A 16,448-nucleotide genomic window follows, 5' to 3' on the forward strand; every position below is an offset into this window, starting at 1 on the left:
AGGGTTCAGTGATCATCTATTGTTCTCTCTCAGCTGGCTGTAGGAGTATCTGCTGGGACCTCCTATGTCTTGTAATGAAAATTGTGCTCTGAATACAGAGTAAACCGTGTAATTGTGGGGATGTGTAGGCATGTGGGTGCATGAGCGTATGCGTATATACATCTATGTGTATCTATTATTTATATATCTGTACAGAAGGATGGATAAGGGATGGTGATCTACTTTGTGGGCTTGTATAAACATATTTTCATGTTTACATATACACACACACATATACACATCATAGATAGATTCCCTGAAACCTCAGAGTGGTTATCAGCTAAAAATAAATTTTCAAGAAGAAAGACTAGCAACCGAGAGGTTGCTTTCTCCTCTGAGGGGTATAGTGGTTGGTATTTAGTCATTTACAGCAGTTGTTAGTTAAGTTGTATAGTTAGATGTCTATCTGTCATCTGGCGTGCAAGCAAACATTTGCATGCATCGTTATCTGACCCAAAAAATACCCTGTACATAAACCAGATACGTAACTAAAAGACAGCTTAGACATATCTTGGCCATCTTAAAACATTTTGCTTTCAAAATCCCCAAATCCTTTAAGTCGCTCAGAAAGAACTGTGGGATATATACATATGGAACTTGGACTCTTGAAATTAAATATATAGAACCAATTACAAAACTTGGATGAAGTCGATGGAATTATATGAAACAGCACCAAGGGAAACAAGAACCCAGGAGAACCTGCATGCCTTTACATTATTTATCCTCAGCCGTACAAATTTTCAGCATCTAAGCCAAAATCTTTCCACATTTTTTCCCCCCTACAGTGCCAATGTCTCAATTACTGGAAGCACCCAAAAGCAATTACAAGGATTCCAATAATCTTCCTGTATTACTGGACTGCTAAGTATCATCAATAACATGATTATCATTTTGAGAAGAAATTACTTGAAGTAGAGGCACTGTGAGAAAAGCTCCCAAACACTTTCAAAATCGTATTTTCAGCAACTCTTACATTATTCAGTGTCCTAATGAGTTCCAGTAGTCTTAGTAAATACCTTTCCATTCAGCGGGACTTGACTGCTCATATTTCTCAGGAATCTTAAGCTGCAGAAAGCCAAAATGTTATCTGGTTTGGAAGCATTTCTTTTGATTCTTAAACTCAGAGTGAAATCCAAGCCACTGACAGTGCTGCCTGGTGGCTGGATATTATCCCATCTATTTTATGTCGCCCATCCTTTATTTCCTCTGTTTGTCTGGGGTCTGTACCAACTGTCATAGCTCCATTTCGTGCCTGACTTGTACCTCTTCAAGTCAGCGGGTTTTATTAATGCTTACAAGCCTGCAGAATAAGAATGCTAAAGATGCAATGTTAGTGCTGCACTGATATACAGATTGCTTCTTCATTAGGAAGAAATTAATGACTGTTCATAAGATTGAATCCACAGCCTTCGGCTTTTCCAGCCTGCAAGTCTAAAGACCAGCCCATGTGAATTTTATCGGTTAGCATTAAAAACATGCATGGATTTGAACTGAGATAGCTGGAGTCCAGGAATGTTATGCAATGTCAAGCTTATATCCTTCAAATGGGAGAAAAATGCCTGCTTGTTCTCTATACAAACTCATCTTTCACAGAAGGATCAAAGCTGTACCAACAACATGTTGTAATTCAATTAAATGCAGTTCTTCATATTCATACAAGGCTTTTCAATTTCCCAGCCATGTGTGATAAGAGCTCTGTACTCAGCATCTCCTCTGCTCTTACAGCAGTCTTCAGCCATCTTCTCACCCATGAGGAGAATGGAATCAGTCGTTCATGAGAAGACTAACAGAGCTTCTGCTAGATGCAAGAAAAATGCTGTCCAGGGCTAAGTCATTGCACGCCTGAATGAACATTAGGGGACAGTATTGGCCAGGAGTCAGCCTATTTCTTGACCTTCATGCTCTTTATTTACAAGTTGTCTTCCCTTCTTTCTAAATGATAAAGCCCCACTCGCTCCTTACTTATCTAACTGGCGCACCAGACATCCATTTTTAATCTGGGCAAATCAATTATAAATATTACAGCCTACAATTACCCTGGGAACCCCTGAAAAACTAATTAGTACAAGTCTTAGCAATGAATTACACCTTTCTCTTGGCTATTTGCAGCAGGAAAAAAAAAAACCAAAAAAACAAACAAACAAGAAAATACACTCAAAAGGAGACCAAACATCTCTTAGCCATAGCAAACAGAATTTCAAGGCAGTGTTTAATTATGTTCATATTGTTCATGAAAGGATGGGCCATGGTGGGCTGAAAGCCCTGGCATTTCCTAGGGCTTAGCACACATTTTCTCAGGAGGTGGTGTAAGATGTAAAAGTCCTTGGTAAAGAGTCTTTAGAAAGGGAAATCTCATGGGAGCCAACAAAGTTCATATAGTTATCATTTACTGTGTCGCAACAAAGGAGGTGAATGCAATAGTTCCTTAAGCTGGAGCCATTCTGCATCAGTGCATAGCTGATTCCCTCCCTTGGTGAGGTCAGGGACTAAACAGAGCCCTGTATGGCTTTTCTCAAGCAGGAGAAGAAGCCAGGCTGCTGTCTGGGGAGCTCCTGAACTGCAAAGATCAAATTGGAAAGTCATCACAAGGTGTGCACCACACCTTGTAGGGAGTGAATCAAGACACTAAGGGCAGACCAAAGCTCTTCTTTATTGGTATCTTGTTGCTGTAGTGTATTTCTTACAGGTGTAGTTACTTAAAAGCATCATAGTTGTTTCATTTATGTCCCAAAATACTACTTTATGAAGCTATTAAAGGCAGAATTGTACTCTGGGATAACTGCAAATGTGTCTGCTTAAGATTCATTTTAGATTCATTACAAGACTTCAGAAGCAGTGTTCCTGTAAAATACTTTAATAAAACATATGGATTCCTCAAAAGTAAAACTGTGCAAGACCACACACCCTTTTTGATTCAGTGATGTAGGTGGAATTTTAATGTCAAAAAAAAAAGAAAGGGTAAGGCAATCCCAATTCACTGCAGAGAGAGCAGCGTATCTTAAAGTTACAGGACAGTTTACTTCCCAGCACATATGTAACTGTTCACACAATTGGCAAAACTTTGTCGGAGAAGAATGAGGGATTCCTCTCTGTGCAGGTGAGAACTGTGGTCAGGGAACTTGCTGGGGTCTCCAATCCCTGCTTGAGTGGAAAAAAAGCACACCCTTCTTTCAGGTGAATGCTGTAGTTGCTGGGAACTTGGCCTGTTTAGATTGGATATAAATCTTTTCTCTCTTTTCTTACATGGAGATGTCCAATATCTTGAAAAATTTCAAGAAAGCCATTTCCTGCTTTATTTGGTCTATGAACTGCATCAGAGATGTGCTTGGCTCCTTATACACAGACATATCCCTGCATTGGGCAGCTTCCAAAGGATTGGAACATATCATGATGGAGAGAACGCCTAAGGAAAGGAGAAAATAGGGTTACAGACAGGGTGATTATGCAGCTACTGGGATGTTATTTTTCACACTGAGGAAAGATGAAGACATGTTTGCTTGTTTGTTGATACATTCTTCACAGGGAGTCATTGATATGTCCACGACCAGCAGTGGTCCCTAGACTCAGCTTTTTCCTCCTTTTTGTGTGAAGCATTTAACCACTCACTTCCTAGCTTCACTCTGGCAAGACAGCAGCAAATTTCACAGGAGTGAGAGGAGCGATATGAAAAAAAAGTAAATGCTCCATTTCCTTCTGTAACGCACTGCAACTGCGAGGCCTGTCAAGTGAAGGTCAAGCAGCAACCCTGAACAACAGTCATGGATTCCCAAAGAGGGACAGTTGCCAGTGCCTGTTCTTTCCAGCAGAAAAAATAAAACACATTCTGTTATGAACCGGTCAGTAGAATATACAGAGAAGGAGTGACCTGCCACACAAGCAAAATATGACTGAAAAATCCCAAGAAATTACTTCCCACATCTCTAGTTTTTCTCTGTGCCCTGGAAGTGTATGCACAAGTGAAGAGGAATTATGTATGGAAAGGAGATCATCAGTCATCCCCATGTACAGCATGTAGCTATAGTTTATCAACCAGAACTATCAACAGCTGACTTGCAAGGAGGGGGTTGCAGGAAACAACTGAAAGTGTTTTTTCGGTCATACCAGAAAGCTCCAGTTATGCTGACATGTAAGGAGGGATGGGGCTCCCTTCTCATTCTCCTCATATTAAGGCAGCAAAAAACCAGAATCATTCTACAGGGTACCAAAGCTTGCTTGCTTTCCAAAACCAAGCAAACAAACAAACACACCCACATACAAAAGGAGAACTAATTAAGATCAAGTCATATCTCAATAAATATGCAAATTAAAAATCAAAACAAAGAAATTCTATTTATCACATCATAAAGTTGCAAATTGCTCTTGTGGCTCCCATCAGCTGGAATAGATGGGAGCTACGAGGCTGTAGGTTTTGAATTAGTAGATCAACCAACATGCATACATGTTTTATTATGATATCTGGGGGACCGCTGGCTGTAGATATATTACCAGACTTCCCTCCCCCTCTTCTGTACTGCATTTCACATTCAGTGGTATTCATAGACTGTATTTGTCTTGGAGTTCTCTGATGTAATGTCATTGGTTTTCCTCATTGTTTACCTTCTGTAAGACAACATCATTATTCTTTGGTAAATCTGTTTCATGTCCCCTGGGGTTTTTCTCTTTGTTTTTTTATTGGGGTGTGGGGGGGAAATCTTTTTTTGCAGCTTTTAAAAATCAGATTGAAAATACAAACAAACAAAAATACCAAGAACCTGCCCCTAACAAAGAGCCCCACACTTTTTTATTGGAAAAGAAAGTCAGTCACACCTTCTGCAATGGTATGCAATGGTCTAGATGTTGGCGTTTCTGTTTATTACCAGGTTTCACCATTTGCCTTCTCTCCTAAAGGAGCTGGTCTTTCTGATGTGGAGAAGCAGCGTGTAATGATTTTGCAGCTTCATTAGTGGGACTCTAGTTGGCTCCCCAGCACATTGTGGGCTGCCACCTTTCCTCTTTCAGAAGAACCTCTAACCTGCCCGTGTGAACTAGCCCATTTGGGTTGCTTTGTTAAGTGTTTTAAATATTCCCACAGCAGAAAGTGAATTATTGGGGTGGAAGATTCCATGTAATAAAGGGACGTAGCTGGTTTGTAGAGTTTGGTAGTATGATAAAGAGCTTTTCAGCTTTTAAGTCACCAGTGTGATTACAACCTGCATTGGAAGTTGGTACCATCTATTTGCTGTTTGGTAGCTCATTATGTGATTTGTGGTGGTGGCATTGATCCGGTGGGTATCAGTCCATATCAGAGAAACCACTACTGAAGTCAGTGCTAATTGGCTTGCTCCTTCACTGTCACAGCAAAGGAGCAAAGGGCAGAACAAACTAGAATGAAAAAAAAAAGTCTTCTTTCCTGACCTCTAAACATAGTCTGGGCACACCCTCACTTGTGGGGGAACCTCTCCCTGCAATAATTCTGCCCAAGTATTGAATTGCCACGGTCTTGGTGTTTTGTGTACTATATACGTAGGCAACAGGACAGCACCCATCTTGAAGGAAGAGCTTTATAAGTCCATTATACAGGTTTCATGCATAAATACACGTTTCATAAAGACTGTCCCTTCAGTCTTCTATGTAAGGAACAGCAGGTTTGTGTGTTTTTCTTTTTCATTCTTTGATTGTCATCTTCCAGGTTTCCCTTCCATAGTAAAGTGCTTTTGTGCTAGAAGTAATTTTCCCCTTTTTGTCAGAAATCCAGTCCTAAAACCATTTAAGTTACAAAAAAAAATCAGAAGGTCCTCTGTTATTTGGTTTCCCAGCTTTAAGTAATAACAGGGATTTTTTTTTTAAATTGTTATCCTGTTAATGCAAATGTTTGACCTTCAGTTCCTAGGCTTCAAACTGAATCGTTCCATCTGTAAAATATCAGAGAGTTAGGTGGCAGCTACGCTCTGTCCCAGTGGCATTAGCAGCTCCTCCCAAACATACAAGTGCAATATTTAAAGTAGATGCACTTTGGGGTTTTTTTGATTGCAAAGCTGCAAGAGTAAAGCTTATAAATGAAAAATGCTGTTCCCCTGAGTTTAGTCAGGTTTGAACATTATCATAGGTGCTTGGTATCATGATAATTCGTGCCATGCCTGCATACTGAAAAAAAAAAAAAGAAGAATTCAAACCCACTGGTCAGACCCAGTAGAGACCACTGCTTGTTGCTGTTTGTGCTGGGGGGATTGTACTGGTTGGTTTGTTTTGTTTCATATCACAGGCTCAATTTCAGTATCAGTTCTTCCTGACCCAGATTTCTGAGCAGACTGAAGCAGAGCCAGAAACTGTAAAAGTGCATAATTATTCTTTTATTTATTTTTAAGCTGTACAGCTCTATTAAGCTTTCAGAGAATCCTTTATACCCAGCCTTTGAAGCAAACTAAGCCAGAGATCAGCCAGAGAAGAAGTGGGTTGACACTGCTTGTTTCTGCTCACAGAACGGTCTGTATACAGTTAAGATCTGGAGTCTCAAAGCTAGGAAAAGCTTACGCCTTTTTTGGAGAGAAGGGATCAATGCATCCAAAAGCAATACTTTACACCTTTGGTATGTTCTGAAACCTCAGATGCTGGCACTGCTGTGAAACAGCTGAGAGCTGGAAGATTATTCCGGGTACTGACATGTAAATGAGTAGACCACACATTAAAACTGTGTATGCTCCATCTGCCAAGCCATTCATTCTTCCCAACTTGGGACAAATTAAAAACTCTGGCCCAGTGGCAGAAGATTATTATTCCTTTCCCAGTCCCCCAAAGCAACACATTCCCCTGCTTTGAGTCTGATTGAAAACGTTGACCTGGAGGTGAAAAACACAGTATCTGTCCCCCTGATTCATCCAGACCCTGACCTAGGAAGCATTGAAACCACAGGCTCCTTTCTGGTCTCCAAAAGTTACCCATCTGGCCCCCTGGGCTAAGGGCCAAATGGGAGCTAGGAGGCTAGGTAGAAGAAAAACCCTATCCCCCAGAGCCATCTAGTCTAGTGGTTACAATTCTACCATAAATATTGCATTAGGCTAACCTAATACAATGTGTATTGAAAGTGGACATGTAGAAAAAGCCTATGACCATTCCTGTAAGTAAATGGCAGGAGGCTAAGGTGGTGTAACCTACCTTTCTGAGAGCCAGACGACGTAGCTGTGCCATCCATTTAGAGCCTCTCCTCAGCCATTCAGACTTGCCGCTGAACTTGGCCCTTCCTTGGGAAGTTATGCTGTCAAAGCCTTTTCATGCTCCTTCCAAAATGCAAGCACTCCTGGTATTTCTGCCCTCCTTGGAGCCAGTGTGCTCAAAGACCCAAGAGCCTCCGTGTTTTATTTGCACTGCCTCTTGTTAGCAGTGCTCTAAGCTTGCACAGAACAGGAGGAAAAGATGCCAAAGCGCTTCAACCACCTGGATTAATTAGGTCTTACACTAAATGTGGAACTACAGCGAGGTGGATGATGATTAAACCAGCAGCCTTCTGGAAGCTGAATACCTCCTCCTCTACTATATTTCAGCTTCTATAACCTTGTAAGTGCCTCAAGGCAGGAATGATGTTGTCTGTATCTAAAGCACTCAGTTTCTGTATAAGCAATAGCAATAATAGTGATAACAATAATCGTTTCTCCTGTGAAGTAGGGAAGTATCGCTCTTCATTTTACAGATGGTGAAACAGACACAGAGACGTACAGGATCTTGCTTAGTGCCACCTCATGCCTTATTAGCAGAGCCGGGATTTGAACTGAGGAAATGCGTTTCCCTGTTACTTGCTCTTACCCCTCGAGAACGCACCCTCCTTTGATGATGACCAGTCTCTCTTCTGATTTTTCTGCAGAAGCTGCAACAACAGCAGCCTGGAGACCGATGATGAACCTCCTTGTGTGGAAGAGATTGATTATAATACTGACAGTTGCTCTGATGGCGAAGAGGATTTCACGGAGCTAGACCAGGAGATCCAGGAGTGCCTTTCATGGGTGGAAGGAGAGACAGAAGATGGGGGAGTGACCGCAGGACAGACATGCAGCTCCAAGGCTCGCAGGGGGCTCTACATCTCCAGCCAGCCAGCATCCAACAGCACGGCTCTCCCTCTGCGTTCAACAGCACTTGGGGTGTACAATGGGTTCGAGAGCAGCCCTGCGTGAGCAAGGCTTTGACTTGCAGAGCAGTAAGAGAAGGGTTACTGCTCGTGTTTGCCTGTTTGCCAGCTTCAGCATCCTTCCCAGATGTGTTGCTCCAGTTCTGATTAGAAAGCTGACTGTATGCTTGTGTAATTGGTATACATATATATATTGGGAATGACTCCTTATACTTTGTACACAAGGCAGAGGGAGGAGGCACTGGCCCAGATGGTACTATGTGAGAACATCACCCATTCCTAAACGTAATCCCCAGTTGCATGGCTGCTTCTAGTATGTGGTTTCATACAGATTGACCTGAAGAATGGTCTTCGGAGACCAAGGAACCAGAGATGATTTTCCTTTTCCTACTATGGGAAGCAGCCTTTGCTGGAAGAGTGACAGTTACTGATGCCTTTGGCCAGAGCTCTCCATTGCCATTCATTTCTTTTGAGCTGTAAAGCATGTTTATGATTTCTGTCTGATCAGAATTTTTACGGTGTGTTCAACAGGTTGGGCCAGGCTGTGCATGCTTCTGAGCTGGTCATATCTCAGCAACAGCGTGGGAAATCCCCTGTGCTATAGTAAGGATAGCAGCAGTAAACAGAGAAGTCCTCTGGAAACCTGGGCTAAATTCACCTCTTTGCTGCACTGGCAGGAACTAGTCCAGCGTAATCTCAGTTGAGTCACTTCATGCTTGAACCAACGGGCCCAAGTGTAGAATTTGTTTCACGAATGCTGTAAAATTGTACTTTCTCTGTGAGACACCCTTCCAGCTAAGAGAGTACAGCTATAGCAGTTCATCCTGGGGAACTAGAGCTACTATTTACAGCTATTGGGAGTGAGAGGGATTTGGGGCACTTTAAGGAGAAAAACCTGTTCTCTTGAGGTAGCCATGGATTCGCCAATATTGTGTCCATAGATTAGTGGTGATGGTGATATCCAAGAGTGAATTTAGCCCAAGCACCAGTCCTGTGACTGATTATTCTTTGTTAGTTTTATTCTGATACTGCTAAGGAAACGGACCCCATTGTGCCAGACAGTAATATCGTAGAAGACATTACTGGTAGGTTTTATATAGGACATGTTCTACCAGTGACTCCCATAACGGAGGCAGAACAGCTTCTCCTTTGATCCAATATCCAAGAGTAAATTTAGCCCAAGCACCAGTCCTGTGACTGATTATTCTTTGTTAGTTTTATTCTGATACTGCTAAGGAAACGGACCCCATTGTGCCAGACAGTAATATCGTAGAAGACATTACTGGTAGGATTTATATAGGACATGTTCTACCAGTGACTCCCATAACGGAGGCAGAACAGCTTCTCCTTTGATCCCCAAATGGAAAAAAACTAATTTTCTCCTAAAATTGCCTGCAAGCAGAAATCCCGATTCCTGAGAATCCAACACAGACTGAGAACCCATGCGTGTGCCCGACATCCCTAAAGCAGGAAGACCACATCACCACATCTCACACCTCATATTTCCTGAATTTCTCATGCATCTTAGGCTCTGCTGCTGCAAATGAGGAATTGCCCTGAACCCAAATGGAACTAATTGCAAGACACAAAAGGCTCAAAACTCTGTCGCTACTTTATGAAGCTCAAGGATAAGGATGAATGTATAGTGTGTTGTAGCATTACAGCCTATAAGGCCTCCATTAGCAGTGATGATTATTATTAATATTGATGCGTGAGTAAAAGCCCCATATCATCCTCACATCTTTATGCTGTTTATGGAGACAGTTCATGGTGTCGAATGAGATTTTTTTCTGATGCATTTCTGAACACCTTTCCCCAGACTACCTAGACAGATTTTCCAGCAGGATCTTGCTCTTTGGAGAAATACCTTCTTCCTGCCCTGCTGGGTTTTCTGTATCAAGGTGTTTTAAAGCCTTTACCAGCATATAAGAGTTCTCTGTGTCTCTAGCTCTCTATAATACTGCTTGGATCCTTGGAAGCTGAGCTTCTTAGCCCAAACTAATTCATTAGGTATGGCGTGTGTTCTCTGTACAGATGTCTTGTTCTGCTTGCCTTAGTCTGCAGCTTGTTGCACACAATACTGAATTTTCATAAAAGGTTGGCTCACAGGAATGGACACAAAAGAGGTAAAACAGGTGTTCCCGTTGTAACAGTTTGTATAACATTGCTTCAAAGCTTATTAATAAAAAAATTATATATGTGCATAGTTAACTTCAAAATCCAGCATTTGTATGTGTGACAAAAAACTCGCACTGTGCTAGGTCCTGACTGCAGCATACACAGGCCATGCTGTAGGATCTTCAGCAGTCAGCACTTCCCAAGGACACAGGGCAAAAAATACCATTGTACATATATGTGCCTGTAGATGGGCCTATACACATCCAGAGCTGCTTTTCTCTCTCATGCTGCATTCTGTACCAACACCCTCCCACAACAATAACTGAACGATGCTTACCAAGGCTTCCCAATGGTACACCTTATTGCAAAGTAAAAAAAAAAAAATCTTCTTAAATCCGCATTTTTATTAATGAGACACCATTATTTTGGCTATAAGTACTATAGGCCAGTCTCAGCCTTCTAGCTGTTTCATTCTGAATTACTTAAGCTAGGGAGAATTCAGTTCAGTGGGAAAACTTTGCCCTAGTTGTGATTCATTGAATCAATAGACTGCAGCAGAGTTGTCCTAATATAATAAAAGTGGAGATGTAGCTTCCATGCATGTTTGGAGCCAAGCGTGTATGAGCAGTACCACTGTTTCATAGATCCCTGTGCTAGAAGCTGCAGTAGGTGGAGAGATGGCAAAGGCCCTTAGGGTTTTTTCAGTGTCTGGGATCCAAGTGCGGCAGCCGAGCTGGGAGCAAAGTGTCCGTGCACATCAACCACACCTGCATAAATGCTGCTGTGCAACACGGAAAGCCTGGCCAAGTTTTCTCCCTGGCAGCTTTCCATGTTTGTGCCAGACAACCTGTTAGCAAGTGATGAGGATGCTGCAGAAGGCAATGACCACGCAAACCCCCCAGCCCTAGGATGTTTAGCCTGCTGCTGAGGAGGTGGGAGCAGAGGAAGTACGGAGAGAAGGTTGGGTTGGGTGACCAACCAGTGGGGAATAGCACCTGGAAACCTCCAGCAGAAGCAGTTTTGTGGGCTGCCTCATTTCTTCCAGGAACTTCCACGGGGAGCAGATGCTCCTCTTCTTTTGACAGACCTCTAGAGGTCAGGAGAGGGCCTCCATTGTGCGCCGCTCTCTCCACGCTATTAAAATTCTCCCTGAGTCATGGTAATTAAGCAGAACTAGGCTCTGCACAGAGGAACGGAAGTGCATTGACTTTAATAAAACAGAGTGTAAAACAACTTTAGATTAACTCCAGCCTTGTTTATTCTTGCACACTTGTAATTCTGGTTTGGTATTTCCCCAGTGAATGGAGCCGTTGTCCCCTGCGCTAAGGCACGTCACCTCACTTCAGCCTGCTAAGTGCTGAGCAGTGAGGCCAGTGCCTTTTCTTGCTGTCGCTAGCTAATCCCAAAGAATTTGGAAACAGCCGATGGAAAAAGGGAGGGAGGAGAGGGAAGTCGCCCTGCTCCCCGCCATTGCCATTCCTCAAGAGTCAACAAGGCTGTCAGGTTGAGACGCAAGCCAAATATTTCCATAATGGCCAGAAGAGACGGTGTCCTAGAGCCACTCGCATAGTCCCCGCTGCTAAAGCAGTTTTGGGCTCCTGCCAGGCACATTAACTTTTTTTACTGATGCCTTTTGTCTCACTGACTCTCTTAGCGGCTGTGAATAGCTCCGCTCTCCTTCCTCCCCCCCCCCCGTGGTTTACATGACATGGGTAGAAGATGCGGCGCTGAGCAGCGCTCACACTGCACCCTCTGTCTCAGCCTCTTGCCGGCTCTCGGGCCCGCCTGGCCACAGTAGCCCTTTCCTATCAGAGCCGATCCTAAGGATGCCTTTGCCAGTGTCTAGTGAAATACATGTCTGTGTAAACCTTTGGGCTAAAAATAAATAATTAAACAATAAAAATAAAAATAATCAAGTCAGCAAACTAAAGGAAGAACAAAATCTAATTTGTTTTATCTGCTGTTTGTTATGAGGCTGTCAGAGTGCTCTATCCCCTGGTTTTACAGCACTCTGGAAAATAACAGTGATAATAATAATAAACAACCGTGCACTGGGTTGTTTTTGAAGCAAGCAGGAAGCAGATTAAGGAAAGGAAAAGACAGCAGCCCCTCTCCTCCGCTGCTTTTCTCCTCCTGCCAAAGAGCAGAGATGCAGGTGATGGTGCTATCTCCCGTCTTATCTGTCCTTGGACAAGATCCACTGCCCCTGTCCGTTGCTTAAGAGACACAAAGCATGAGTGGGCAACTGTTTGGCAGCCAATTCAGGACAGTCAGATTTTATTTCTTGCTCTGCCACAGATCTCTTGCGTACTCTTCACCGAGTTGTTCATCCTCAGCTCCCAGCCTCAGCGAGGTATAAACAAGGCTTTGATTCCTCACGGCAAATACAGTAAGGTGTGAGTGGAAGTAGGTGTGTGGTTTAGGGGAAGGAGGGGAAGAAATAGGGATGTAAAACTACCCAGGTGTTTGCTCTATACTGATTTCAGCTGTTGCCAGTTGAGATGGCAGCTGGAATTATTCGGTGCAGGAGTGTGGTGGTAGTTGCCATCGCTACTTTCCATGTCAGTGATGTGCAGTGATGGTGATGGCTCATTAGGCCATTCCTTTTTAAGCCATACTGGATAATTTTAAGTGTCTTTCCCTGCAGGTTGTTTACCAGCCTATCCTGTCCCATGGCTTGGTCCTCACAGAGGGGAAACTTTTACACCTGTTTTGGGGAGAGCAGGATTTAACCCTGTGTTTGAAAACTCTTGTATGGTTTTCCATACATACAGGGAGAGGTCTGGACACAAGGCTCCAGCTGGAGATAGTATGCAAAAGCTTAGAGAACTAAAAACTGTACAGATAATTGCATCAGGAAAAGATGAAGGAGAAGGCTAAAGAAAGAAGAAATAAATCAGAGGAGAGGAAGGAGGGAACTCAGTGCAGGGAGAGGGATGAAGAGAGCAGATGGGAACAGGAGTAGGGGGCACTTGGGGGAGACAGGCAGAGAAATGGGACAATTGTTCCTATTTGTGCATCCTCTTCCGTCCCCAGATAATGTGTCAGTATTAACGCTATCAAGAAACAACCCCCTCTACTGTAGAATAAATCTGCCACTGTATTCCCCACTCCATAAACGGCAGCCAAGTCTGTATCCTCAGCGCTGCGCTGTGTGTTCAGCGCTGCGTTTTGTGAGTGCTTTTCATGATGGTTAAGCCTGGATCGTTTCTGGCCTCGGGTTTCCTCTCCAGGGACTGACATCCTCAGGCAGGTTCTAAAAGATCCTTGGCGTATTATTGTCGATGCAGCAGTCTGAGGCTACTTTCCTCATCTTTTCTTCTTCTTCTTTTATTTCACTTTAAAAAAGTGGAAGGGAGAGAAATGAAGGAGGTGAACAGGAAGGAGTGAGAGAGAAAGGAGAAGGCAGAAAGAAATGCCCTGCTATCAGTTTAGCAAGATCTCCAGCAAGGTGGTGAGGCAGCTATTTTGGCATCAGGGGCTTTTGTAGCCTTCGATTAAGCTGCTTGTAGCTCATGCAGGGACCAGCAAAAGGAGGAGACAAAGCTACAACTAAAACCAATCATCCATGGGGTGGCCTGGCAGTAACTCCAGTCCCAGTAAACTACCGCAGCCTTTGGCTATCTGAGCTCTGGGCACTGAGGGCTGGCTCCTCGTGAGCTGATGTAATTGCAATCATGACCCTGTTTCTTGCCCCCTTGCTCCTAAAGGCCTGACTGAAGGCTTTTCCCGAATGGTTTCCAGTGTACACTCTGGCAGCTCATGCACAGATCTGCAAGGGTTTCCTGCCTTTGCCTCAGCATTTCCATAAAGAAGTTATTTAGCTATTCTGTGCTTGTTTCCCCATCTATGAAGTGGGGTTAATAATATTTATTTTCAGTGGAAGGGGCCACAATGAGGCTTAAATCACCAGTATTTACAACACAATTTGATATCCTTAGAGAAGGCAAATAGGAGGGATTAATTGCTGCTTCCATCTGCCATCGCTGAAATGAAAATGCTGCCCATCACCGTGATCATTGCTAACTCCTTTCCAGGGGCCGTTGTGTTTCCTTGGAAGGTGGCACGGCTGGGCCAGACAAATCCTCAAGGTGAAAGCATGGGCAGTGTCAACAAAAATGCTTTGGATTTTTTGACAGCACTGGTCTTCCAAGAACCAGGCGGCGTGCTGGTTAGTGAGTTGGGAAAATGGGAAATTTAATAGAGGTGAAAATGAGACACTTGGGAGAACAACGGAGCAGTCTGGTAAACATCTGAAATGTCTCTGCCCAAGTGCTAGGAGTATTAGGGCTAAACAGGAAGAATATAAAGCCTTAGTACATATACCAAGCTATGAGTTAATCAGCTTGCCAGACACATGGAAAAGAGAAAGTAGGAACAGCAGGAGAAGGATTAATTGGCTGCGAAACATCAGGGAATTGGTAGGTTGGGTCAAGGAAAGAGGAATACAGGCCAGCAAGCACTGACTTAGAGATTAGAGTAGAGGTGCAATGACAAGATCTCCTAAGGCAGGGAGAAGAATAGAAGAAAAGTGAAACACTAAAGGTGTGTGAGGACCTCATTAATGCCTTCAAATGAGAAATTAATTGTTTAAAAAAGTTGAGGCAGCAGCAGCTCACTAGGAATGAGAACAGAATGATACAAAAGCATGTGTGGATGAAATCGGAAAGGTCTTGGCACAGAATGAGCTAGAGGTGGTTAAGAACACACAAGGGAAGAAAAAGAAATCCTATAAATATGCTAGAAGGAATAAAAGTGTGCACTATGTACCACAGAAGGAGAGCACATGCAGAGGGTTGCAATCGTCATTGCCTTTTTAAACTCCGCTTATCACCAAAACAGTTGCTACTAGATATATATAACAGAAGCCATACTGATTCCAGGAGGGGAATAGGCCAGAACAAAGGGGTGTAAATTAAAGAATCCTTACATTGAGTAAGTGAATTCCAACTGTTGGACCTGAGGGAATTCCCCTGCAAGCGGTCTAAGGAAAGCAGTCTGTGAACAGTTAGGAATGGACGTTAAGAGCTTCTCCTGTATTGAGAGGGTTCTGCAGACTAGAGAAGGGCAAATAGGGAATTTGTTTGAGAAGATGAAGAAAGGAAGAGCCAGGAAATTTGAATCAGCCAGCTAAGCTGAATGACTACACAGAAACCCCGACAAATTATGAAACAAACAATTCATTAACAGCTATAGGATAAGAAGGTGATAAAAGACAATCAACATGGATTTGTCAAGCTGATCTAATTTCCTTCTTTTATTGGCTAATTGGCTTAGAGGATAAGGCAGAAGTAACATATGTCTTTGCTTTCGGAGAGCTTTCAATACTTTCTGACATCACATTTTCATAATGACTTAAAGAAATATAGTTTATATGAAATCAGTGCAAGGTAGGTGCACACTAGCGAGAAATGACTCCCGAAGGCCAGGTTTCATCTCCACAAATGTTAGCCTTCTAGAAGCTAGGCATTTAGTCTAAATTATTATGTACAGAGTAAATGTAGAGAGGCAGACACCTCCAGAGGGTCTGCATCCCCTGCTGTGATACGTGGAAAGGATCCTTTGCTGAGATATTTCCTTGCTGCTTTAACTTTGGAGTGAAGCAAAACAACCAGCTCAGACAAGACACCAAGCCTTAAACCCACCCCAGGAAGGTATGCCCCGGTCACACTTGCAGGGCGTTATTTTGCCTCAATAACTGTGACAATCCCATGGAAAATCCATTTATTTTTTCAGAAAATCCACAGTCTTTTTGTTGAAACTCAGTTCACTGTTCATCCACCTCTATTTATGTCAACACGCCTGCCACCCTCACCTCCAGCCTCTCCTGCGTAGGGTTCTGCTTCAGAGCTGCCCCCACCCAGCCCTGCTACCTCATCCTCTGCTCTGCCAGTCTCACTCTGCCAGAGCCAAATACACAAAATATCGGTGATCCGAGGGGCTACATTCCAGATGAAACTGGGATCAGAGCACACGCTCTCCCTGGTGGCTGGCTCCCAGGTAGATGCCAAAAGCCCTGGAGCAGGGAGCGCACACTGAAGCCACTATGCCAGATGGCCTGACGCCTCTCAGTCGTAAGAGCTGCTTTGTACTTTTTAGCTTTACTGATGTGGAGAGAACATTTTGAACTGTCTAAGCCTTATAACCTTGTGTCATTGGCACACGCACAGCAGCAGCACACTGTTGAACATAATAA

General features: G+C 43.3%; 1 protein-coding gene across 1 annotated transcript in view; it reads left to right on the top strand.

The window, feature by feature from the left end:
- Positions 1–8,180, top strand: part of AGBL1 (ATP/GTP binding protein like 1) — a 293,048-nt gene extending 284,868 nt beyond the window's left edge. Inside the window, exon 23 of the mRNA XM_009635035.1 lies at positions 7,874–8,180. Coding sequence (XP_009633330.1) covers positions 7,874–8,180 — 307 coding nt within the window. The remainder of the gene's footprint in view (positions 1–7,873) is intronic.
- The last annotated feature ends 8,268 nt before the right edge of the window (positions 8,181–16,448 follow it).

Source organism: Egretta garzetta, unplaced genomic scaffold (assembly GCF_000687185.1).
Source record: "Egretta garzetta isolate BGI_Z169 unplaced genomic scaffold, ASM68718v1 scaffold322, whole genome shotgun sequence".
Lineage (NCBI taxonomy): Eukaryota > Metazoa > Chordata > Aves > Pelecaniformes > Ardeidae > Egretta > Egretta garzetta.